The sequence below is a fragment of the Sinocyclocheilus anshuiensis genome, unplaced genomic scaffold, assembly GCF_001515605.1.
Source record: "Sinocyclocheilus anshuiensis isolate Anshui unplaced genomic scaffold, SAMN03320099.WGS_v1.1 scaffold187, whole genome shotgun sequence".
NCBI classification, from domain to species: Eukaryota; Metazoa; Chordata; class Actinopteri; order Cypriniformes; family Cyprinidae; genus Sinocyclocheilus; species Sinocyclocheilus anshuiensis.
This window is the reverse complement of record NW_015552537.1, coordinates 622147-646985: the sequence shown is the minus strand read 5'-3', so window position 1 is coordinate 646985 and position 24839 is coordinate 622147. Positions and strand designations below refer to the sequence as shown.

Sequence of the window (24839 nt, the reverse complement as noted above, 5' to 3'; positions counted from 1 at the left end):
TATGCACCAAGAGCTTGTAACACTCCAAAGAGAAAGGAACAATTGAAATCGCATCATATGACCCCTTTAAAGAGACAGCAGCCAATAAATACCGGTTTCTGTCTGCTAATCAAATAACACCACAACTTTAACAAAGATTAACCTGTATTTAACTTGTGCAGCACTATTGTGATATTTTACACTTAATTATTATATTTCTGCACCTGAATTCTGTTAGTGACTTTATTTGTAACAGTTATGTTGTATTCATCAATGCTTGTAATTTGTGTAATTGTTTATAATATTGTAATTATTGTGAAATTGTTCTTGTTTTATTACTAACTTTATTAGTTAAGCTAGTAGTTTTTGCTGTGGTATAGAACTACTTTAAGTAAGCTTTCAGTACATTTTATTTATTTTTTTGCTGATCTGAAAAATGGTCCGATCCATGACTCAAAATCCATAATATGATCCGAACCGTGAGTTTTGTGATCCGTTGCACCATGTACAATATAATTATTTTAAATATTGAACACTTCAATCCCTGTTCATTGTATTTCAAGGAAAACAGAGAGCAGCTTTTTCGAAATTTCTCCTTTTATGTTCCACAGTAAGAAAAAAATCATACAGGTTTTATAAAGACATAAGGAATAGTTCTCCCAGTAGTGTAAATTCCAGTTCATCCTCAAGATGTGAACAGCAGGAGGTTCAAGCAGACCTGAGGATTGATGGGCTACTTGTTTGTTTGGATGGCGTCCAGAACGGAAAGGTTAACTCTGGTAATTGACTCTGGCCACATTAAACCGAGTACTTTGGCTCTGCTGAGATGATTGAAGACAATGGGGATGGTCCTGACCTATGCTAATGGTGCTGTGCTGTCCCACCCCTGGCAATCCCAACACTGGTTAAATTAGACAACAGCTGGCGTCTTTATTTATTGCTTGGTCTGTTTGCTGAGCAAACTGACAGGTGTACTTTTTATTCAAATCTCCCCCTCTGTCTGAATATGACCTGTCAGCACAAACAAAAAACATAATCGTATACGCAATGGCTTTGAAATGGCATGTAAATATTTGCAGTAGCTGTTATTATTCCCTGCCCTCAACAGCAGGTTTGTCACAATATCAAAGACGTGTGTGTGTGTGTGTGTGTGTGTGAGAGTGTGTGAGAGTGTGTGAGAGTGAGAGAGAGTGAGAGAGAGAGAGAGAGTGACCCTGAAGTGCACAAAATGCACAAGTGCACAGCTTTCTGTGAGATTGTTTAGGGCTTGGGAATGGACTCGGAAAATCTCATTAACCTGATATCAGTGAGTCTGTGAGATGAGCTCACTAGCGTGTGAATCGTGTGTGTGATGGTGAGGCAGCGGCTCGTGGCGACTGACAGCCGTGTGCAGATGTGTGCAGGCCTGCAGCGGTCACTGCCTGCTGCTGTATGTGGGCCAGCGCTTCAGCCCATCGGCAGTCATTACAGAGCTGCTGTCTCTCTGCCATGAACAGCCCGGCTCCACACTACTGCATTTACTGCACCGAGATGTTCTTATGCAGTTATTTGAATGTTTGCTCAAAACGCTTGTTTGGACTTTTCCCATGTTTTGTGATTTTTACTTGGGGGTCTGAAATTAACATTTTAGCTCACCATCCAGGTGGTAGATAACTGGAAGATAAAAAAAAAAAAAACAGGTCAGGTCAGATTTCTTCCTGGCAAATTTCTTTGTGTGCATTACGGATGCCACAATTTTCAATATGATACCGTATTGTTTGGTACGGCATCCATGGTTCAGTACGCATTTTGTGAATTGCGTTTTTTCCCAGTTTTGCATTTAAATAATTTCCGTGCTTTTATTTCTGATTTGGCTCTGTTTGTGTGCCCTTGAGTCTATGCTGTTCAATGCATTGAATCAACGCCACTGATTTCTATGAAGTGAAAGGTCAGCTTCAGCGTTATCCGGGTGACTGAATGGTTTAATGATGACTCACTCATAAAGACAGTTGCTTGCCGCCACCTACTGGCGTAACAATGTAACTACACTGACTCGTGCTGATAGTTACTGCTGAAATATCATTATATAGTCAGTGGCATAAAATGATCTTAAAATGACAATAATATTGTTTATCACAGTTATTTCTGGGGCAATATATCACCCAACTAAAAGTAGTTATTGTGATGGGCCTACGGGAGACAAAAAATAACAGTATACGCAGTGGCAGGTGGGGGTGTTCATTGATTAATTGCAATAAAAAATATATATTTTTTTCTCCTTAACCTCGCACTGTTCCTGTTGCCCAATTATAGAATAACAAAAAACACTCTGATGTGCCAAGCCATCAGTACTGAACCGAAAACCGTGCTTTAAAAAAACTCAGTACTGTATGAATTGAACAGTGGACTGACTGTATTGTTGCATCCCTAGTATGCATATTTGTAATTTATATATTTATACTGCAAGAATACACACATTCCACTGAGCACAGTAAAGTTGCTGTTGTTTATTTTTCATGTAAATGTAATCTAACATCTTTTAAAGCAGGTATTGGAAATTATTTCACAAAGCATTTTATTTGATATTTCTAACCCAAAAGTCAAGTCAAGTCAAGTCACCTTTATTTATATAGCGCTTTTAACAATACAGATTGTGTCAAAGCAACTGAACAGCATTAATTAGGAAAATAGTGTGTCAATAATGCAAAATGACAATAGTAAACACAAATTTTTCAGTTAAAGACAGTTCATCATTGAATTCAGTGATGTCAACATCCAGCTCAGTTTAAATAGTATCTTTGCAATCAAGTCAACGGTATCGCTGGAAATGAAGTGAAAAGCACATATAGGTTCAAGTAAGACAGAAACGCGCACACATGCATGCACTAGAGTCACTGCAGGATGCAGGTTATATTTAATTATTCCTTATGGAGACTCAATTAAGCGATAGCATGATCAGAGGAATCACCGGAATCACACCATTCAGAGCTATGAGAAGAGTAGGAGAAAATACCATAAGAAGTGAATGCAGGCTGATGCAGTCAGAGCCAACATTTATTGATTTAATGACTTAAAACTCTTTAGTGATCTCGTTTTAGGCATCATTGATCTGTTGAGAAATGGTTATTATGGCTTATTATGGTTTATGGGGTGGAGGATCCTCTGACCGCCTGACCCAGCACTTTTTCGCCACTTAATCCCATATGCCCTGGTGTGATTCTAAAATAAAGAAAAAGGCCTGACTGGTTTTAATATGCTGGCAGTATGAAGCGTTATGGTGCGGGACGTCCCAGAGCTGTTAGTGCAGTGAAGTGTGTCTGAAACGCTGCTCCGCTCTTCCCAAGGTCACAGAGGATTCGAGTGATCAGAGAGACGTGAAGAGGAGTGGAAAGCGGGTCGTGATGTGCCTCAATGATGTAGTATCCCGTTCGTATGTCAGCTGGCTGTTGTTTAGAGAAACTTCGTCTTAATCATGGAATGGATGAGCTGCATCTCTGAGAGGCTCCTGGAGGAGATCCGCTGGATCTTCAGAGTTTAAACGTGAGAGAAATGTTTGACAGTGGTAATGCAGCATATGATCATATCTTGATAAGCAGCAGCTGGAGGGAATATCAAAGATGAGCATGAAAGTAGGGCTGGATTATGGAAAAAATAATAATAATGATTATTTTGGCCAATATTGTAATCACGATTATTTAACACGATTATGAGGGGGCCATATGACCAAAACTTTGTATGAGTGATTTTATTTAAAGATAGTGATGCATATCAAATATATATTTCTTGTAAATAAGGTTGCTATGACATCTACATTGTAGAGACCAGCGGAATTTCAAACAAACAAAAACAAAAAGTCCTCAAAATTATTAAAAATAGTTATACTGTCAGTAATAAAAAAGCAAAGGACAAATGCAATAGAATAAAAAGATACAAATGAAACAAACTGTGCTTTAATGTTTTTTTTATGCAAGTCTCAAGCAGTTTACAGCCTACTACAGAAATGAATAATCAAATGTAAAATGAAATAGCATAGTCTTCTCTGTAACAATTAAACTTGTTTGTTTCTTATTAAAGCTACAAAAGTCCTTCACTCAAGAGCAGTGTGTGATTTTTGAATTTGTCTTTCGCTGTTTGATGAATATTAAGCACAGTCGCAGCAGGAAAATAGCCTGCTGTCACTTTAAGAGCCACACGGTTCCAATTTACCGTTACACGTTTATCTTCATTCTCAACTCTTTATGTTCATTTATTACATGACCGACGAAGGTATACATTAATAATCACTAAGCGCCGCATTTTGACACATTTATGCGTGTATTTGACTGTTTAGGTGCGCACCTTGAGCTAAAAGATGACTTTACATGTCCGTGTTCTGTTCTGTCTCTGAGCGCATATATCTTCCTGAGGAGCAGCGCAAGTTCTCTTTCACACTTTTAAAAACATTAAAAATTAAAAAATTTTTATCACACACTTAAAAATTAACTATTTATTTCTATAATTTCTAAATATTTTTAACCCGTTTCTAGCCATGGAAATAGCCGTGTGTAGCCTATGTTAAATTACGAGTCTACAAACATTGTGAAGTTGAGGGAGCGGACGCTGTCTTGATCTGTACTCTGTTCATCTTTTCTAGTTCACGACTCAGACTCTAAACTGCGCTGTGTGTTTCTCCAGCTGTCTGACTCTGTCTCTTGCTGCCGCTCAGAGGTGCTTTAGACAGCTGCAGATCTGCTTTCTGTCATTGTAAGATCCGGTCTCACTTCTTAACCTCCTAAAGCTGTTTGGCATCACAAATAACCAGATCAGTATAATGGGTACTGCTGCTGCGGGTCATGGTGTCTCTCTGGTCTGGCTTTAGTGTTCAGCGGGACCTCCAGACGCCCCTCACACCTGCTGCCATCCACTTTGCCTTTTCTGCTTAAGAACATCAGCTTCACTGATTCAGAGCATCTCTAACACTCGACGGCACACGGAGGATTCCTCTCCTCCCTCGGGCTCCACGTTTAACAAGTTTGGCCTGTGCAGTCATTTGCAGATGGAAACTGGGGCGAGCGCTGCAAACGGAGGAGCTCCTCTTTCACATGGCTAGTGTGGAGCTTCAGTCCCGGTTGGCCAGCGTTTATCTGTGTGTGTCCACATGCAGCAGCTGCTCCCGTTATCATGCATGTTGTGTGTGTGTGTGTGTGTGTGTGTGTGTGTGTGTATGTGTGTGTGATGGGTTAGGGATGGATCGTGACACAGACTCCATCAGCATCTGTGATGCGTGCAGATGTGTATTGTTCAGTCATCCACTCTTTCGTGCACCTGTGCATGGGCTCATGTGTGCTCCTGTACATGCTTCTGCTCTCAAACACACACACAGTAATGAAACATGATTGGAGTGTCAGTACGACTCACAGCTGTAATAAGCCTCTTATCTAGGGTTGTGTTACAATCATTTAATTTAACAGTCACTTTTTATATGCAGCTTACATGTTACGATTATCATGACAGCAGTTGTGTTTTTATAAAGACCCGGTGCTCCCCTGTTTGGGTCATACTGTTCTCTCCAGAAGTTAAAAGCAAAAGAACAATATGCAGCTCACTGGTCATAAATAACCTTCGGAATATGAGTGTGGCTTTATGTGTGACGGTGGAAATCCTGGCTCAGCCTCCTCCTGTGTCCCTTCACCTCCGAGCTTCTCTCTCTCTCTCTCTCTCTCTCTCTCTCTCTCTCTCACAGGAAGAAGGGGAAGAATAGATTAATTTCACTCCTTAAGATGAGATTGTAAATGTCTCTTTTTCACTTCTGTGGATTCAGTTCTTGTGATTTAGGGCTTTGTAGTGTAGGGCGTCTTCATAACTAGATTATAACTTCAGACTGCAGACACAACATTCAGAGATAGAAGGCTAGTTTCACCTGCTAGTTGCATGTGTTTTTGGCAGTTTTTCTGTGGACATGAGGAGCATGTTTGTCTCTGCCCCTCACAACCGTATAAGTCTGTGGAGAGTTTAACACTGGCTAATATTTTTGTCCAACTTCTGATTGGAATTTCGAATCGGAATTCTGATCTGAATTTGAATTTCACACTGGTCCTCAAATTTCACATCCATGTTTTTTAAATTTTTTATTGTGATTTAGGAGGTGAATTTGTCCATGTAGAGTCTCCTGTTGTTTCTGGCAGTGATGTGAACCTCATCCTCAAGGGTGACATTTATCTCTTGAGTTGGGGGGCGAGAAAACAAATGGCAAAAAAATGCACAAACATTTCTTTCTCAAAAAAAAGTCTTACCTAAACTGTGTACTAGCTTTGACTCTTGCTGCTGATTTGAATGGCGATGCTTCCCGTTTTAAGTGTCAGTTGATGGCCTTTAATTTTTAACCAGAAATGTGCACTCTGCTTTTCTGATGTTGATGGAATTTTTCAGTCTCTTTTTTCCAGTTGCCAAATTCAGTCACTTGAAATGTGAAATTACTGTGATATAGCCCAATCTCAATAAAGTCTACGCACGTTGTTTTGTCTGTGAACTGGACGTGCGCTGTTTGTGGAAGTTTGGCACAATGAATCTCCTATTTACATTGCATCTGCACTTTATTTGTTATGAAATGATTCGCAGGTGTGCAGAACTGCACTGAACAAAAACTAAAACGCTTCTGACTGGCCATTGCTTTCAAGAAATAAACAGATATGTGTGTAATTGGCTACATTGCTCAGGGCTGCAGAAACACATTGTAAATATTAACTTTTGACTCTTGCCAGAGCACGAACACAAATACGTACTGGATATTTTGCCAGATCTTCAGTTGAGGGTGCTTTTGCTTTCGTTTGAGGGTGCTTATCCATGTAGAACCGGGCCTGGGCTTGGCTAACCGCTCCAAATAACAGCGGGTCTGACATCGGGGATGCCATGACTACAAATATGAGGGCATCTGCCACCGCCCATCCTCGGCCTCTCTCTCATTCTTCTTTGTTCATATGTCCGTGCTCGGGATATCCAGCAAACCCCATTACCAAAGTCAAAGTCTGACCAAAGTCCTTGCTAAAGTCACCATCCATGAAGCTGTCTTGTGGGACTGAATGATTGAGACGTGACCCTCAGGAAGGACACTTGCCTCAGCTTCTGGCTTTATAAGACACTCCTGATAGAAGCCAAGAATCGCAGGACGGATGTAATCAACCTTCTCTCTGAATGCATCAAGGTTTGGCTTCAGGAATGAAACATCTTTGCAGCAGAATGAGCTGAATGAAGGGCTGAGCTGTGCAGTGTGAGATGATGATGTTAATGTGTGTGACGCTGACACAGCGCTCTGTTTGAGTGTGTTTTGGCCGTTGGTGGTGGAACATCTTTTGTGACTCCGATAAGGACGGTTGCAGTTCATTCAACCGAAGACAGATTTTACCCAAAACAGCCTCTGCAATTGTTTGAGCTCCAGCCTACAGGCAAATATATGCAAATGACTTCTGGAGAACGTGAGCAGCTGTGTGTGTGTGTGTGTGTGTGTGTGTGTGAGAGTGTTTGGGTGGGAGTGTTTGAGTTTGTGTGTGTGTGAGCTTGTTGTTTGAGTGTGTATGTGTGTTTGTGTTTGTGTGTGTGTGTGAGTGTGTGTGTGTGTGTGTGTCTGAGTGTGTGTGTGTGTGTGTGTGTGTGTGAGAGTGTGTGTGTGAGAGTGTGTGTGTTTGAGTGTGTTTGTCTGAGTGTGTGTGTGTGTTTGTCTGAGTGTGTGTGTGTGTGTGTGTGTTTGAGTGTGTTTGTGAGTGTGTGTGTGTTTAAACACTGCACAGAATGTCACGCTTGTGTTGTCAGTGATTCTGGCACATTTCTCTGTGGGAATTGACTCCTGTCCCTTTGTAATTCTGGTTAATTATGAATCCTGTTGTACTTGAGGCTCGTGTTTAATTTTACTATGCAAATATTTTCCCTAAGTGTCCGTTGAGCGGCTCCAGATCTCTTCAGGTTATGTAAGTGGATGGTTTCGGCTCCTGCGAACGCAGTTCAGTGTTTGGTGTTCATGAAGCACTGATTTATTCCTGCTCCAGCATTCATTCAGGTAATTGTGAAGACCAGGATCAAGTGTGTTTTGGACACTTCTTGTTCTCCTCATGTCTCCATTCTGTTTGTTCATCCCTTACTTTCTGCTGTCCAGATTTACAGCTGTGTTCCCTGAAGGGCCCAAAGAGGTTCAAATAGTGATTTTGACACAATGAATGGATAAGCACATATAAACCTGTCATGTTTGGATCTCCTCAGCCGTCTGCGTTCATATTCACTGCATGCAAAAGAGACGCATCTTCTTTTATATGATTTGAACAATCTGAGGATGAATAAGTCCTTTATTCCTTTAAAGGTACACAGTTATTAGTAACTCATAACTGATTATGGACGTCTGGTCCTGCAGCGAGTCTCTGAAGCTCATCCAGTGTCCGGCTGCGTTCAGAGCTGTACTGAAATCATGTGAAAACCACCAGGTCAAACAGATCATACACATTTTGAAAAGGATCGTATGATCATGGAAACCCTGTCTTCACCCTTCTTTAGTTGTACTCTGCAGTGTTTCATCAGGTCGATTCTGTTGTTGTTTGTGTCGTGTGAAGCGTGCCTGTAATGCGGCATTATATCATGTTATGACTCTTATTAGAGTTGGGCTTAAGGGGTCAATCAGCGATTCCCTGTTCTCTGACTCACACAGACTGACTCTGATTTACTACAGTGACTTGATTTTAAGTCTCTTATCAGTAATGACAAGAGCTGGATTGAGTCGTTGGAACATATGTGCATGATTTACATTACAAATATAAATATGAGCATAAATCAAGAAGAAAATAGGTAATGATGCACAGTACCAGTTTGCTTCTCTGTAGAAAGACTGATTATTATTGAAGGTATTTAACTATAGTGAAGCTGTTTTCATGCTCTGTAGATCATTTACTGTAAATATATAAATATTATTGTGTATAGTATAAGCCACAGTATTGTTTTATGAGTATGTGAGTAATTAGTGCTAGTGGCAGGAATATTAAAGGGGTCATATGATGCGATTTCAAGTTTTCCTTTCTCTTTGGAGTGTTACAAGCTCTTGGTGCATACTCTGTTGCCCTTTCAGGCTTGAACTGATGGTAAAACTAACGACATTATTAACTGGTCTTTACATTTATTTTGAAAGCTGAAGCTCGCAATTATGGTAACAGGCGTTACATTTCCGACGAGTGCTTGCGGTGTTCGGCCAATCACAATGCACTGGGTCAGCTGGCCAATCAGAGCAGACTGCGCTTGTCAAAGGAGGGGCTTTGTAGAAAACGAAGCGTTTGAGAGAGGCGGGGCATAAAGGACCTACAATAATGTACAGTATTTGAAAAATAATGTGTTTTTTGAACATTAAAGCATGTCAACATATTCTGTTACACCAAATACACAAAATAATGATCTTTAAAATAGCATCATATGACCCCTTTAATATGTTTTGCTCCTGTCTGTCTCTGTTTCTCCAGAGAACCCGTCTGACGCTGATCTGTGGTTGCTGAACAGTTGCACAGTCAAAAACCCAGCAGAAGATCACTTCAGGAACTCCATCAAGTACGTCTCTGTGACACTCACTCTGCATGCCTCTATATATTTATGGCCTGGAGAAATAGCACATGAATTTCTGACTTTATATTGTTCATGTGTTAAGTTCGTTATCCATTCATTATTGCAGGCGATCTGTTACTGTCTTGAATGGACTGTAAGTTGGTCTGCAGGCCTCTGCTTTATCCTGCTGCAGAAGCGATAGGAAACATTGAGTAGAACTGTTTCCAGATCAGCTTTACATGTTTGAGTACAGCACCCTACACCAAAAAAACAAGCTGCTCCACAATATAGCTAGACAAGTGGAGATAAGAAGTTTAGTGTAATCATAAATGCACTGTTATAAAACAGATAGTTCCGGTGCTTGATTCTGATTGGCTGAGCCACGTTCGAAGCTGTTGTAAATTACTCTACAAAGTAACATACACCTTTGTTTACGTTTGTGTGTTGCTCGGCAACCACTTTGTAGCAACCACAACTGTTTCTGAGGAGCTACATTGTTTGGTGGAAGAATACTGTTTTTATTAATATCATTACACTTTATTTGCTCTGTTTTATTCTGTGAAACCTTACTACGTATATGGAATAACCTTTTATAATCTTATTGCGTTATTTTACTATTGGAACTGTGTGTGTGTGAGAGAGAGAGTGTGTCTGTTTATTTTATGCTCTGAGTTTATCATTGTTAGATTAGCAACATGCTAATGCCAGTCCTTATGAAGCACCACTGTGAGTCGAAGGTCCCACATGTTTCAGAGTGTTTTATGTGCTGTGTGCAGTTGCTCCAGATCAGTCCCTTATGAGGTTCCTCTCAGCCGTGATGTTGCTCATGTAGATGGCGTGATCAGTGTGTTGAGGCTTCAGTTGAGGCTCATGTTCCTGTTTACATTCAGCAGCACTTCCTGTCAGAATGTGACCTTTGACCCTCGTTTTGACCGGCGGGTTGGGGGCGACTCGGGCACATGCTCGGCTGAGAGCAGGGCATTCTGGGATTAAGGTGTGGGTTTCTGTCTCACCATGGACCTTTTTCACATTTCCAGGTTTCTCAGCAGCAGAAGTCATCATAGTTGGGTAAACTTCTATAGCAGTGAATAAGAAACTACCACAAATATATATTTTTTGCATTCCCATTTGCTCAAATAGGAAAAGAAAAAACTCGTGATAGTGTTTTCTTGACCTTCATAAAAAAAAAGAAAGAAATAGAGAGACTGAGAATGGCAGTCAGTAGAGAGGACGAGGTCACTCCCACAGACGCTGTGTTAGAAACACACTGGCATTAGCGTTAACTATTTTTTTGTAATGTGATGCAAAGTTAATATAATACAAGGTATAGTGTTATAAATGTACATACATTAAAAAAAATAAAATACAAAAACTTTGGAGGATTTATGATGCTGATGACCGTTGAAACACGTCAACACAGTCTTGTGAAAAGGGTCCATTGAATTCCACTAGGTTATTAGTGCCCTTAAAAAGAGCTTTAACCGTTCGTCAGAGCACGCAAGCGCTCACTAGTACTGTACTCAAGCATCCCTCCTGCCTGCTCTAGTGTTCATAGAGACACTGTTTCACACTAACCGCTCAGGTTTGAGCCTGTCAGAATCCGCTTCTTTGACCTAATGTTATTTAGCTAACGATGCGCCCTACACGGACGTCATTACAGCTGCTGACGGGAGCGCCACCCTTCAGACTGTCCCGTCTCAGATGTGCTCCAGCCGATCTCGGAGCTGATGTTTGTGGCTGTCAGACATGAGAGAGATGTTCAGTGCTTCTGTAGGAACTGAGATGCAGCTGAAAACCCTTCAGATTAAAGAAATAAATCAATCAGGAAGTGGCTATCAAATCCTCAGATGTAGCATTTTCTCATTTGCAAGGTTCGTTGGGGAATGCACCACAATCGTTAATTCCAGCTATTGTCTTTGTCGTCACTTGAGAAATACAAATTAACTTAAAAACCAAAAGCTCAAAGTCGCCTTAATTGTAATGAATATGCAAATATTATTGAAATTAGTCAGGGATGAATGAGGCCTTTTGAAAACCACAGTTCTGTAGAAAAAAATGGATGAGTGGATTTCCATAAGAGAGGGAGATTTGAGAGCCATTGCTGTGATACAAATGCAATGACTGCTGCATTGAGCTGCGCGTCTGACTCCTGCTCCTGCTGCCGGGCTCCTACATGACATTTACATATTGAATTAGTGCGACGCCTTGCCAATACACCACATGCTCACACACACATTCATTGACAGACACACTCACACACACACACACACACATTCACTGACAGACACACACACACACACACACACACACACACACACACACACACACACACACACACACACACACACACACACCTCACTCACTCACTCACACACACACACACACACACACACTCACACACACTGACACACACACGCACACACACACTCACTGACACACACACACACACACACAAACACACACACACATTCACTGACAGACACACACACACACGCTCACACACACACACATTCACTGACAGACACACACACACGCTCACACACACATTCACTCACACACACACACACACACACACACGCACGGTTCATATCAGCATCTGTGGGCTCGGAGGCAAACACAAGCGTTACCGCTGAGTAAACGCAAATAATTTACAAAGACCAAACAAAAATGGCAGCTAGTGCTGTGAAAGGAGCAGCCATGCCAATCATCACACACAAAAGAACAGACGTGCACATTGTGAACACGCATCGCATTGAAACGGCCTCAAATGATGTTTTCTGTGTGCATACATAAACATTTCTCTCTCTTTCTCACGTTGTTATTGCATTAAACAAAGTAACACTCATCAGCTTCGTCTGCCAGGATGAGCTTCACTGAAATCAATACATGATTCCTCAGATTGTGTGTGTTGTGTAGAGTGATCAGATGTGATCAGACACATCAGTTTTATCTGCTGCACCAGAAAACAGGCACATGGACACTGATGGAGGTCCTCGTTGTGTGGAATCTTAGCTGTATCTGTCCTGTTAAATCAAGACATGTATGGAAGGTGTGGAATGGGCCACACTGGACTGACAGATGGACATTTACTGAAGGATGAAGAAGCACCAACAGGTCAATATGTAGCTGTCCATAAATCATGATTTTGGTCTGCCAAATATTTGTTATGAGACTCTTTTTATCAGGACACACTTTTAAGGGATTATTTTGTAAGGTGGACACAAAACCTTTTACAATTTTATCACAAGTACATTTGTGCACACAATCTTGCCTTTTTTTGTCTAAGTAGAATTGTATGAAACCGTTTGTCATATTGTATTTATTATATAATGTTGTTGAATGTTTAATCTCTGTCTGCCGTGTTGTGGGTAGTGAAGCTGATGTGGCAATCCATTTAAATACAGCAATAAATACAACAGCTCGCCTCTCTAGACTTCAGCCAAACACAGAACTCCCTAGCAACAGCATAGCAACACATTTAACCCATTTAATCCCACATTTTTCTCAGACATGAAAATATCAAAATGATGTCATTAGTAACCCCTTGAAATAATCAATATTTGATTTGATTGACATTTTTATTGAAAAGTGTGTGTTTTATGGTTGGTCACAATTGTGACCGGTGGGATAATGTCTATACTGAAATTAAATTATTTCTGCAGTCATCAAAATTCTTATATATCTCAGCCTAGTTATTAACGCATTTTAAACTGTTTCATCACATTCTTTGTTTACTATTATACATAAAAATCCCTTATACAACACTGAATAGGTATACTGAGATAAAAAAACAGAAATAGTTATTAGAGAGAAAAAGCGCAGCATCGCGTCTAGAACTCGCAGCTATCAGGAATCACACACACCGGTCGTGTCACGTTCAGTTCAAGCGGCGGCCTAAAACAGATCATTTAATCACCAAACGGGCAAAAGTTCACTTCAAGAATTATCATAGTGCACGGCGTATATGAGTTTGAAGTTCTGTGTTTAAAAAAAACCAGAGCAAAACGGAGCGCAATCTATATTACAGTTCTTTATATGAATCATACAGACTTTATTAGAGCCACAGAAAGACAAACATTTAGCTGAAAAAATTACAATACAATCTTCCAGCCTAGGGTGAAGTCATTATGTACAGTAACAACGATTTAGGACAAATATAATGTAATTTAATGTAAAACTGTGAATGGCAGGATTTCTGTCGCTGAATGAACACATCACTGTTTTCTCACGTCACTGGTTTTAAATCTGCAACTTCACTGGCTAACAAATGCATTAATGTGAGCAGCTGGATATAAACTGGAAGTTGCTGCCGACTTTATTTCAGTGTAGTGACGTATTTCCAGCTGAAACGGAATATTGAATAGAGGGCGTGGTTTTATGTTTGCGCTCCTCCTCTCTGTCTCTCACTCATAGCAATCTAACGGTTAGAGGGGTGTGTTTAAGGATATTCTGCCCAAGCCGTCAAACTGACGTCATCAGAAAAGGAATGCCATTCCAGAGCGGAAGTAAATGTTCAGATTTTGATTAAAGATTACGAAGACAAACAATGTCGGCTGCATTTAAATCCGCGTCTGAAGTTTCCCGCTCTGTTCAGCATGCAGTATCACGTGTCTAAACAAATAGCACGTGCTGTCAGTGATTTCAACCACTAGAGGCTGCTCTCGCACTGTGTAATGACAGCAGACCCTTCTCAGCCGCTCCAGCAATGGACGCAACCCGGAAAACTATCGGCATGGATTTTTGTCGATAACCGATAGTTCCAGCAATCAACTATTGGTGCCGATTAATCGGCAAAACCGATACATCGGTCGACCTCTATTAAAAACACACTCAACTTTTAGATTAACTGCCTCCGAGTTTCTCTTTGCTCCAATAAGACAATAGGAGAGTGTTTACATTAGACTTACTGTAAGTTTATCGGTGCTGTAATGCCAGTTCTGGAGTCACTGAGATTGTGCTGTACAGCCGACACATTTCTGCAAACCTTCTTTTTTATGTTTCTACCTGTGGCTGAAGTGTGATTAAACAGTTCTGGCTGCTCTAACTGTGTGACAGTGAGAAATAAGCATGTAAATGAGTGAGTTTGTGTTGTAATGAGATTTGAGCTCTGCCAGGCAGCAGTAACCTGTATTTGAAGGAAAACAAAGTGTTTCTAACTTTAGGAGAATGGCAGACACACGAGAGAGGAGAGGCTCTAATAAGGTGTGTTGTAATTCAGGTCACATGTCATTTCTCTGAGCCCTGGCTGTGTTTCCCTACACTTCCTCACCTACCTGCTGTTGAATGTTCTTTCTAAACCCTGCTGAACTCCAGGCTTCAGTTTCATCAGCTGCAGTCCATGCGATTGGCTGAGAATATTCAGTGTTTTATTTCTGTCCTCAGATCAAGTCCTCTAAACCTCACTCCAAGAGTGCCGATATACAGCACATTTAGTTCACTTTAACAGTGATATAGTTAAACGGCTTCCTGATCCAGAAAAAAGAAAGACTGATGTCATTACAAGACAAACACTATCGGTCTCCAGCTGGGCTTAAAACATGTTTAATTTTAGAGAATGTGATAAACAGTGACACCTTGAAAGCTGCAGGTTAAGTACAGTCTGTGATAGTAATAGTTCAGCTGCCATACCTACAGTTTTATTAATAATAATAATAATAATATACAGTAATCTAGTTGAGATGTGACGAAGGCATGTATAACAGTTTCAGCATCCTGCTGACTGAGAGAGGATCGAATACGCGAGATATTACGCAGGTGGAAAAAAGCTGTCTTTACTACTTTACCAATGTCATCACTGAATGAAAGAGTGGAATCAATGAGAACACCAAGATTGCGAACTTTAGTGCAGGGCATAATCAGATCACCATCCAGATCCATCAGTTGTCCAGAGAGCTGAGATACTACAGCTTTAGAGCCAATCAGAATTACCTCAGTTTTAATCAGCGTTAAGTTTAAGGTAATTTGCCTCTAGCCAAAACTTGAGTTCCTTGATGCAATTTGTTAATGCAGGCAGAGGAAACACTGGGGTGGAAGGTGCACTAAAATAAATTTGAATGTCATCTGCGTAACAGTGTAAGTTAAACCCGTAGCGTTTAATTATTTGTCCAATTGGTAGCATATAAATGGCTGACTCAGCAACAGCTGAGTAAAACTGTTTCATCTGAGCATGTGGCACTTTAAGCATTATCGTATCGCATATTAAATATCGCATTATTTAATGAGTTATCGCATATCGCATTTTTCTTCAATATCGCACAGCCCTAGAAATAAGTTAAGACATTTCTTAAGATAAATTCCACGAAGTTCGTAAGAATGTTCTTAAGTGCAAATCTTTAAAAATTCTTAAGTTCTCAAATATATTCTTAAGAACATCTTCATTTTTTTAGAAGAAAATAGCAGTCGTTATCAGAGTTAATACATGACACACTGATAAACTCACACTATGTCTTTTTGCGCTTCCTGCAGATTACTGTTTTTGAACAGTTACTTTTAAAATAGCCTGTCTCAAGCTGCAGCGGTATGTTTCATTCATTTTTGTGCTGTTTTTGCGCTCTCGTCTGCTACAGCAAACGCGTCCTGCGCATTCATGTGCGCTGAATACTGCCAAAGATTATGTCGTATTTATAAGCTAAAATTAAAAGCGTTCAATTAAAGCTCCCTATCTGACTCATTTTAGAGTTGCTACTGAGTTTTGAAGTCAGCAAAAAATAGCGTCACACATAGGCTAATCATTGCATTATCAGTCATCGCTGTCACTTCAGAAAACTCGTGCACATCCCTATTAATAGTCCTACTATGTATTATATGTAGCTAGTGTTGTTGTAATGCTTAAATATAACAATTTATTTGAAATAACCCAATAAATTCATAAAATAATTCTTACTGTTTGGGATTTAAAACAAGTCTGGGGCTGTCCTAAATTTAAGAAGTTATTTACGATGATTTTTAAGAAGAGTCGTTTCAAGAATTTGAATTCTTCTCAAGTTTTGTCTTAAGAAAAAAGATAAGAATATTCTTAAGATTAATTTTTGGGAATACAAAATATTCTTAACTTTTTTCTTAAGTTAAAAAATAAGAAGAAAATGGCAGTTAAGAAGACATTTCTTCTTAAGAATGTTTCATGAATCCGGTCCCAGAACTGATGGTTTTGGTAGATGATTTGTGTTTCTGGTTTATAACAAATTGTTGCCTCCCGGTCAAATAGGACGAAAACCATTAAAGGGCTGTGCCAGCAATTCCAAATGCTGAAAGCTGTGAGAGGAGTATCTCATGACAAACAGTGTCAAAAGCTGAGCTGAGGTCTAACAGAAGGAGAGTGCTGAGAGCACCAGAATCAGAAGCTAAGAGAAGATCGTTAAGAACCTTAACCAGGGCTGTTTCAGTACTGTGTAATGGACGAAAGCCAGACTGGAAGGGCTCGTAGAGGATGTGTGCTGTTAAGAAGGCCTCTAACTGGGAGGCAACAACTTTTTCTAATATCTTAGAGAGAAAAATAAGTTCAAAATAGGCCTATAGCTACTTAGGGAAGAAGGCTCGAGACCATGCTTTTTAAGAACTGGAGTGACAGCAGCAATCTTAAGCTTCGATGGTACAGTTCCAGATGACATTGACTTATTGATAAAGTGAGTGATGGGTAGTGACAAAGCAGGCAAGCAATTCTTCAGTAAAGAGGCAGGTGCAGGATCAAGAAGACTAGTAGAGGAATTCGACAGCCTGATTATCTCATCAACCTCTGTGGGGACAACAGAGTCAAAATTAGAGAAGCTATGAGCATGGCATAAAGAGAGAAGTTCAGTAGTGGGAACAGAGGTAGGGTGTTGACAGGTATGAGATGTTTTACTCTGAATAAAGTTCACACATTTGATCAGAGCCCACTAGAGACTGTGTTGGGTGGCTGTGTTAACTTTTTAATTGTAGTAAATAATGTTCTAGGCCTGTTTTTGGACTTATTAATGAAAGTAGAGATGTAAGATGATCGAGCCGCATTAAGAGCATTCCTGCACTGCTTAATGCATTCAGTATATTCCAAGGAGTGAACAATAAGGCCAGTTTTCTTATAAAGCTTATTATTCAAGGTATTCATCGTAATTGTTGGAATTGTACTGAACACTAAAATTAGATAATGACATTTCCATATCCCATTGCAGACACTCATCTTAAGTGTGTCTGGTTTCTGCAGTCGGCAGGTTTGCGCTCATTTCTTCTGCAAACGGATGGCAGGACAAGAGAGGAGAACGGGTCACAGCTGAGGGTCAGTGTGTGACGCTCTGAGAAAGAGATGAGACCGAGAGGAGAAACGCTGTGGCTCTGACAGCAGCGGAGGGCTGTGTTTGATCTCGTTTGATCGTCACCCTCCGTCTGTGTGTGTGCCGCCCCTCGTCCTCTCCGCTCGGCCTGCTGTCTTCCTCGTCTCTTCTGCAGAGCTGAGTGATTGCAGTCATGGCCTGTAAGTTCACCCGCCTCTGAAAGTCAGCAGTTGTTAATGAGTTGAGCCCTGAGAGCAAACGATTTTTGTCCTGTTCTCTAACCAGCGCTAATGAACACGCGTGTAGCACCGGTCTGAGGTGAGGGGGGAATCGTGAGCCTCCTCTCCTCACAGGGTCTCTGGTGTATAATCTCCCAGTGATGTTTGCTACGGTGTTCTGACTGTTTGTGTTTCTGTGATCTTGACTCTAGTTCCTCCCTCATTCCTCACACTGTCTGTGGGATGTTTTTGTCTGTTTTCTGGTCCAGCAGGTGAAAATGGTGCATCTGATCACTTGTGTAGTAGCAGCACACTCTCATCACCATCACACATGATCTGAGGAATCACTCCTGTCTGGAGGACGACACACACTTCAGTACGAGCACTAGTACTAGTGGTGACTGATTTAACACTATTAATAACTGTATCTCAGGGGCACTAATAGGTGCATATTGAGGCATGTCTTACCAAACCCAGTGTTGTCTAATGAAGCCATGTGTGAACCGTTCAGCCTCAGTTCTACACGATGCTGAAGAAGGATGTTCAGGAGAGCGATCAGACGTCTGGGATGAGCAGGAGTCACTCAGTGAATGACATGCTGAGTACAGCGGAGTGATTCGACAGGCGCAGGACAGATATACAGTACAAACTGTCCAGTTTGGCATGGAGAAGACCTGCTGTGGGTCTGTACTCAGAAACAGAGGAAGTGAGAAGGAAAGTGTTCACTGCCTGTCAATCACCAGAGCACCACCATAACAGCTTGATCTTCCGGCTTGCCTCGTCCCACTCGGATGCAGTCTCCAGCCTCGTTCAGCTCTCAGGAGTGTTTCCCCGGAGGAGCTTCAGGGCTGTTGTTTACGGATGTGAGGTGTTGTCTGAGAGGTGCAGTGCAGGTGTGTGTGTGTGTGTGTGTGCAGTATATGGTGTCGAGCCTTCAGCTTGAGTGAACTTAGCCAGCAGATCATCTTATCTGAGTCTCAGCACTGTGGAGGTTTTTCTGTGGAGGATCTACTGACCCTGATCAGTTAGTGAGTTACTGCAGTACTTTTGTATCAAAGATCGCAGGTATTAGGTATCACACACACACACACAAAATCACTCCCTCCATGATTCAGTTATTTTATTTTTTCTTTCTGACTCTATTTTCCATCGTGGCAGATCATTCTGTTGTGACCTGTCCAGATCCTAAAGGTCATAAAGCATTATAGCAGTCGTCCACATGACTTGTGTAGTCTTATGAAGTGTTTTCCAACTGCAGTTGTTATTCACCGATGATCAGATCATTCATTCAGTCTCACGACATGACAGAACCAGTTATAACTGAATTCCAGCATTCACTAGGTGCCATATTTGACTTGAGTGCTTGATGAATAAATTGATTTCATACTGAATAATGTCTTTAAATTTCAGTTTGTTCCTCATGCAAAGCATCTTGTTTGGGCTAGTCTTGCACAGCTTATCTGTACTGGTGCTACACTCTTAAAAATAAAGGTGCTTCACGATGCCATAGAAGAACCTTTTTGTCTAAATGGTTCCATAAAGAACCTTTAACATCTGAAGAACCTTTCTGTTTCACAAAAGGTTCTTTGTGGCGAAATAAGGTTCTTCAGATTACAAAAAGGTAAGAAAGAGATGGTTCTTTAAAGAACCTTTGACTGAATGGTTCTTTGTGGAACCAAAAATGGTTCTTCTATGGCATCGCTTGAAGAACCTTTTGAAGCACCTTTATTTTTAAGAGTGTATGGTGCTCGTTTTGTCCTATTTAGAACTTGGAAATATGGAAAACAGCTGTACAGATCCATCAAATTATCTTTTGTCTTCCACAGAATAGTCAAATGTTTTTTAAATGATATAAGGGGGAGTAAATGATGACTAATGTGTGCAATGTAACAGTTGCAAAATCATTAACCACCCTGATGAAACGATTGCATTTGAACAGAAATAAAAGCATGAAGTTTTTGGACAGTGCATCTATCTCGACAGTGGATACAGACCAGCTAACCCCAGTTTCCACACTCCAGTGAACGGTGAGCACTAATTGATATGAGCTCCATGTACAGTCTCAGTGATTTGTAAGGTAATGGTGTCACCTTACATGGCGTGACGTGGAGACAGTACAAGAACTCTTTTTTTTTAAATCTTCCCTAAGTCTCCCTCATTCACTCACATGCTAAAATCTGACTGACACCAACCATCTCGGTTCATTTCACACAGCTCAAGCATTACGTTTCAAGTGACTGTTTCTGTTTCTGTTCATGCCTTGACCAGGATTGTCTTTGTACAGCTCTTTGTCTTCACAAAAATATCTACACAAGGAGAGCAGCACTTTGCCCATGTTATTTTTCCTATAAGAGTTGACCACATTTCAGGCATGTTTGACATATTGGCGTTGAGCCATGTGTCCGTGTCCACTGTTTTTCTTTCCTGTGACAGTCTGTCATTCAGTCTTTCCCAACACTATCTCCAATGGCACATCTGAGGCCACATGCCAGTTTTATCTTCTTGTACCTCTTCTTCTCAGCCCAGGTTATTGGTAAGGACATGCACCTTCATCTGGGCCAAACCTTAATCATCTGTAATTTTTCTTGGCTTGACTCTGTGTAAGCAGTTCATTTATTTCCAGCCTCCAGACAGAATGAAATCCCTGGCCTGGTTTTCGAATGGTCAGGACTTGCCATTAAATGCAGTTGGTTGTCTTTGCTCGCTGTTCAGATTTCCTTGAGAAACTGATTTGCACACAATCGAGGTACAAATACTTCCAAAATAAGTAATGGAGAATAGCTTTCTTAATATCTGTTGAGAAATGACACTTTTTCATAAATTCATCTTTTTCCCATGTTTTGTTGAATGGCCAAACTCAGACTGAGTCATTTCTCTCTAAGGTCCAGGGATCAGAGTTGGTTAGCTTGGCCCTGTTCGCCCCTGATTATTGATCTGTGCATGTTCTTGTGATGTCATCAGCCAATCAGTGTCATTTTTCGGAGGTGATTCTGCGCACACAGCTCAGGTGATCAGCTCACTGAACAGTCTCTCACATTGGCTGCGTGAGCACAGATGGCAGATTGGGTATTTGTGGGGGTTCCTGCACCATTTGCACAACTTGTCATTAAGACGAATGAGAATGAGCTAACAGATTCTCCAGGTAGGTGACCTTGGGAAGGTCCTGTGGCCTGCGGCAGTGCCCTGCTTATATGGATGTGTAGACCTTTCCTTGACATGCTAAACTTTGTTCAGTTCAAGCCACTATCCTGCAAACTGGGTCCAGCAGCTGTGTGGAAGGTGCATTTTGACACAACTTGAAACCTTTTAGACCAGAGACCTAAGCATTTCACTCTTTAGACCTTGTTAAATCAGAAATGAGCAGGCCTGATTTAAATCTGATCTCTTTCATTTTGCAACCTAAAGGCATGTTTATGTTGTTTTCATTCTTCTTTCTGAGTCACTAGTGTTCTAGTTCTCCAGCTTTTGAAACTCTGAAAAACAATTTTAGTAAAAAGAAAGATAAACACAAACCACAGCAATCTCATGGGCAATAAGATTGTGTTGAACAGTGCTGGCGTTTCATCTGGGGACTCTTTGAATGCTTCATTCTTCTGGAGTCTGAAAAACCGACTGCTAATGGCTTCTCAAGGTCGCTCTTTCTTTTGGCTACTGTTTCAGTGAGACCTCACACACACAGTGTTGAGGAGATTGCTGAGTGCCACCGAGGATAAAAGACGGAGAAATCATTCATTCTTCTCTGGTAGTGGCTTGTCTGTCTAAATGCTGTTTCTCTAATGCTTCTTCACCCCAGAATCAGAGGCTCTGGATCCAGCAAACCATCAGATGGGTGAAGGGCAGGAGCCTCTGAGGGGCCCGTGTTGGTCCACACATGCTGCTTTTCCACCGGGGCTGGAGCCGGAGCCCAATTGGGAACCGGGCTGCACTTTTCCACTCAAAAAAATGTTTCCGAACCGGCCCCGAAACCTTGCTGGTGTCAAACGAGGGAACCTATGACGTTCCACTAGAGCTTCCACTACAGACCGCAGTTTGAAAGGAGCCATTTTTAAAAGCCATCAGAGTTCAGGTAAATTAACAATATTAACTAAATATAACATTAATTATGTGTCAGTTCAGCAGTGGTCGGCATTAGTGTTATTTTGTCAGCCATTCTTAATTTAGTCTTAGTTTTTTAAATTAGTCTTAGTCTCAGTCTTGTGTGAGATGTGCTTTTTAGTTATATTTAGTCAACCTTGTCCTGTTTTTGTTTGTCGACTAAATGTCTGAGCATTTTAGTCTAGTTTTAGTCAATGAAAACTTTAGTCGCATTTTCATAATGCTGTATAATAGTTAAACTGCTAAAAAATATTTTTGATCAAAATTATAATCGCAATGATTGTTGTCATTTGAGTAATTTATTTTTACATTTCAGGTATTGCACTTTAATCAATAAGCACAAACCAACAGAATGTGAACTCATACACATGGTTTATTTTTATTTTCATCTATAAATTAATATCAAAGACTTATCAAAGAGATATGCACTCTCTCTGTCTACATTATGAAAATAAACATATTAATACTAATAGTAAGTCCAATAATTCCAAATTGCAATAATGTTTCTCTATTAAAACAGCAGCGGGTGAGTAAGTGACCACAAACGCAAACAAAAGAGTCGAGATCTCATGACAGAACACAGACTGGCTGTGGGACGCTTTAATTTAAGCTGAACCTCTCACACGGAGATCTCTGAACTCCAGCTTACTTGTTTGTCTGTGTTTTCAGATCATCGTCGACGCTTCTACAATGAAGAGTGAGCGCGTGTTTTTAACAGAGAAGCTCTGATTTGGAGATTTGAGCTCCAGTGGGAAAGCGGTTTCAGTTCCTGTGATCATGCGAGGACATGTGACTACAGTTCTTCTCTTAGGGTGGTTCTTTGGCTAACACTGACTGTCCGTAATCAAGACAACAATGCATCTTACAATTGTGTCTCTCCCAGGAACTGTACTGATTTATTCCCAGGCTGTTTGTAGGCGAGTCTACTGGGTAAACAGTGTCAGGTATGCATCTGTTGTGTACATGACTTAGTCACCTGTGACTCAGAGACATCATCTCAACCGTTTAGCTGAACTTTCAATGTTGGACACATCCAGCTCACAGTAATTTCAACTGAAGGAAAGTTCAACAAATAAAACACTCCCTCGTTTCTTTCATCCAGGAGCCATTGATTGTCTTTCTGCAAGGAGACACAAAACAGAGTCTTAATACAGATAGCTGTCTAGGCTGTGAGAGCGAGGATAGGTCGTGTGTTTGGACTCGTATGGGAGGCATAGGAGTGTCATATGGATGCAAATGTTTGTGTAGAGCTGTTTTTGCTGGCGTTCCCTCTCTCAGCATGGATTGATGATCTGACAGATGGCGTTGAGGGTTAATCGCGGTCTGAGCTGCCAGCCAGATGCCTTTTTGTTTGCTTCAGGCTGCTTTTTCTTTTCTTCTGTCTTTCTTCCATTTGTGCGTGCTGCACTTCTGTTCTCCTCGCTGCCTGTCACGGTGCTGTATAGAGCCAGTGGGTGTGCTCTCGTTCCCTGCAGGCGTAATCTTGACTGTTTACTTTTGAGGTGGGATTGGGACTCGCATTGTAACTGGAGTTTCTCCGAAAGCTTTGCGTTCACAGACTAAACATGTTGAGTGGTGTCAGTTGATCAGAAGTGCTGTTTCTGTGTTGAATGGTGTCCATCATGTTCAGGAAGTATTTTGACATTAAGCACATACTGTAGCTGATGAATTGAAATGAAGCATGTGACTTGTTTAACCGTCACAGTGGTGTTTGTATGGGGCTTTCTGTTGAGGCTACATGTATATTTTAAAAATAATGAATGGAGCTCAGCTCTATGTGCGTCTATCATTACAGGCCTAGATTAAAGGAGTCATGAACTGAGAAATCAAAAATCCCTTGATCTTTTGACATATAAGAGATCATCGTACTTTAAAAACATCCTGTATGTTTCAGAACTCAAATCTTTCTCATTAGTCTAAAAACAGCTTATATTGAAGCCAGTTTACCAAAACGACAGCTTGTGGAATGTGTCCAACATTAGGAAAGAGTGGATGAACTTTATTTTTAATGAAGATCCTGACCGCGTCAGTAAGAACTCGGTCCTTTGTTCACCTCATTTTACCACAGATTGATTTACAAACAAGACACAATTCGATGCAGGATTTTCAGAAAGATTGAAACTAAAAGCCGATGCTGTGCGACTATATTGGATCTGACAGTGATGCCGCACCTCACAAGTGTGAGGAACCGTTTTTATTACTTGCTCACTATTGCTGTCTGTTATTACAGATCATTTGATATGAACTGAGTATTTGTTTTTTTTTTGTGATCAACTTTTTATTATTATGTTTTACATAAAACAAATAACATAACATCCATTCAGGATACAACGCAAAAACAACAACAACAGACATATAGTCAATTTACATATTCCAATAAGAGAGAGAAGAAAAAAAAAAACAATTATTCTTTTATATAATCCAGTATTTTAGAAAAAAAAAACACTGCCAAACATCAATAGTACTAGCTTTGGCCTTATTAATTTGTGCTGTCGTACATTCACAGGCCACTATTTTAAGAAGACTATGGATAGCATTTGTGTTTTTAACCTAAATCACAGCAGTGTCCATCTGTGAAGGCTGTAGCTGTCAATCACACACAACTGTCAGCCAATCACAGCAGTGGGCGTTTACTTCAGATTCTACAATCCGCCACACCTATTCAAACAGAGCACTCTGATGAGGTGTCAAAACAGGACAGAAAATAACCTATTACTGCTAAAATATTATGTTTTTGATGTAAAATTCTTTTATCTCCTTAAGACTGAGCAGCAGG

At 40.7% G+C, this 24839-nt stretch overlaps 1 protein-coding gene across 5 annotated transcripts in view; it reads left to right on the top strand.

The window, feature by feature from the left end:
* The window catches only part of cdkal1 (CDK5 regulatory subunit associated protein 1-like 1), a 243364-nt gene that overhangs the window by 61343 nt on the left and 157182 nt on the right, over window positions 1–24839 (top strand). For all 5 annotated transcript variants that reach the window (XM_016454129.1, XM_016454125.1, XM_016454128.1 and 2 more), the window contains exon 4: window positions 9426–9510. In XM_016454129.1, coding sequence (XP_016309615.1) covers window positions 9426–9510 — 85 coding nt within the window. The remainder of the gene's footprint in view (window positions 1–9425; window positions 9511–24839) is intronic.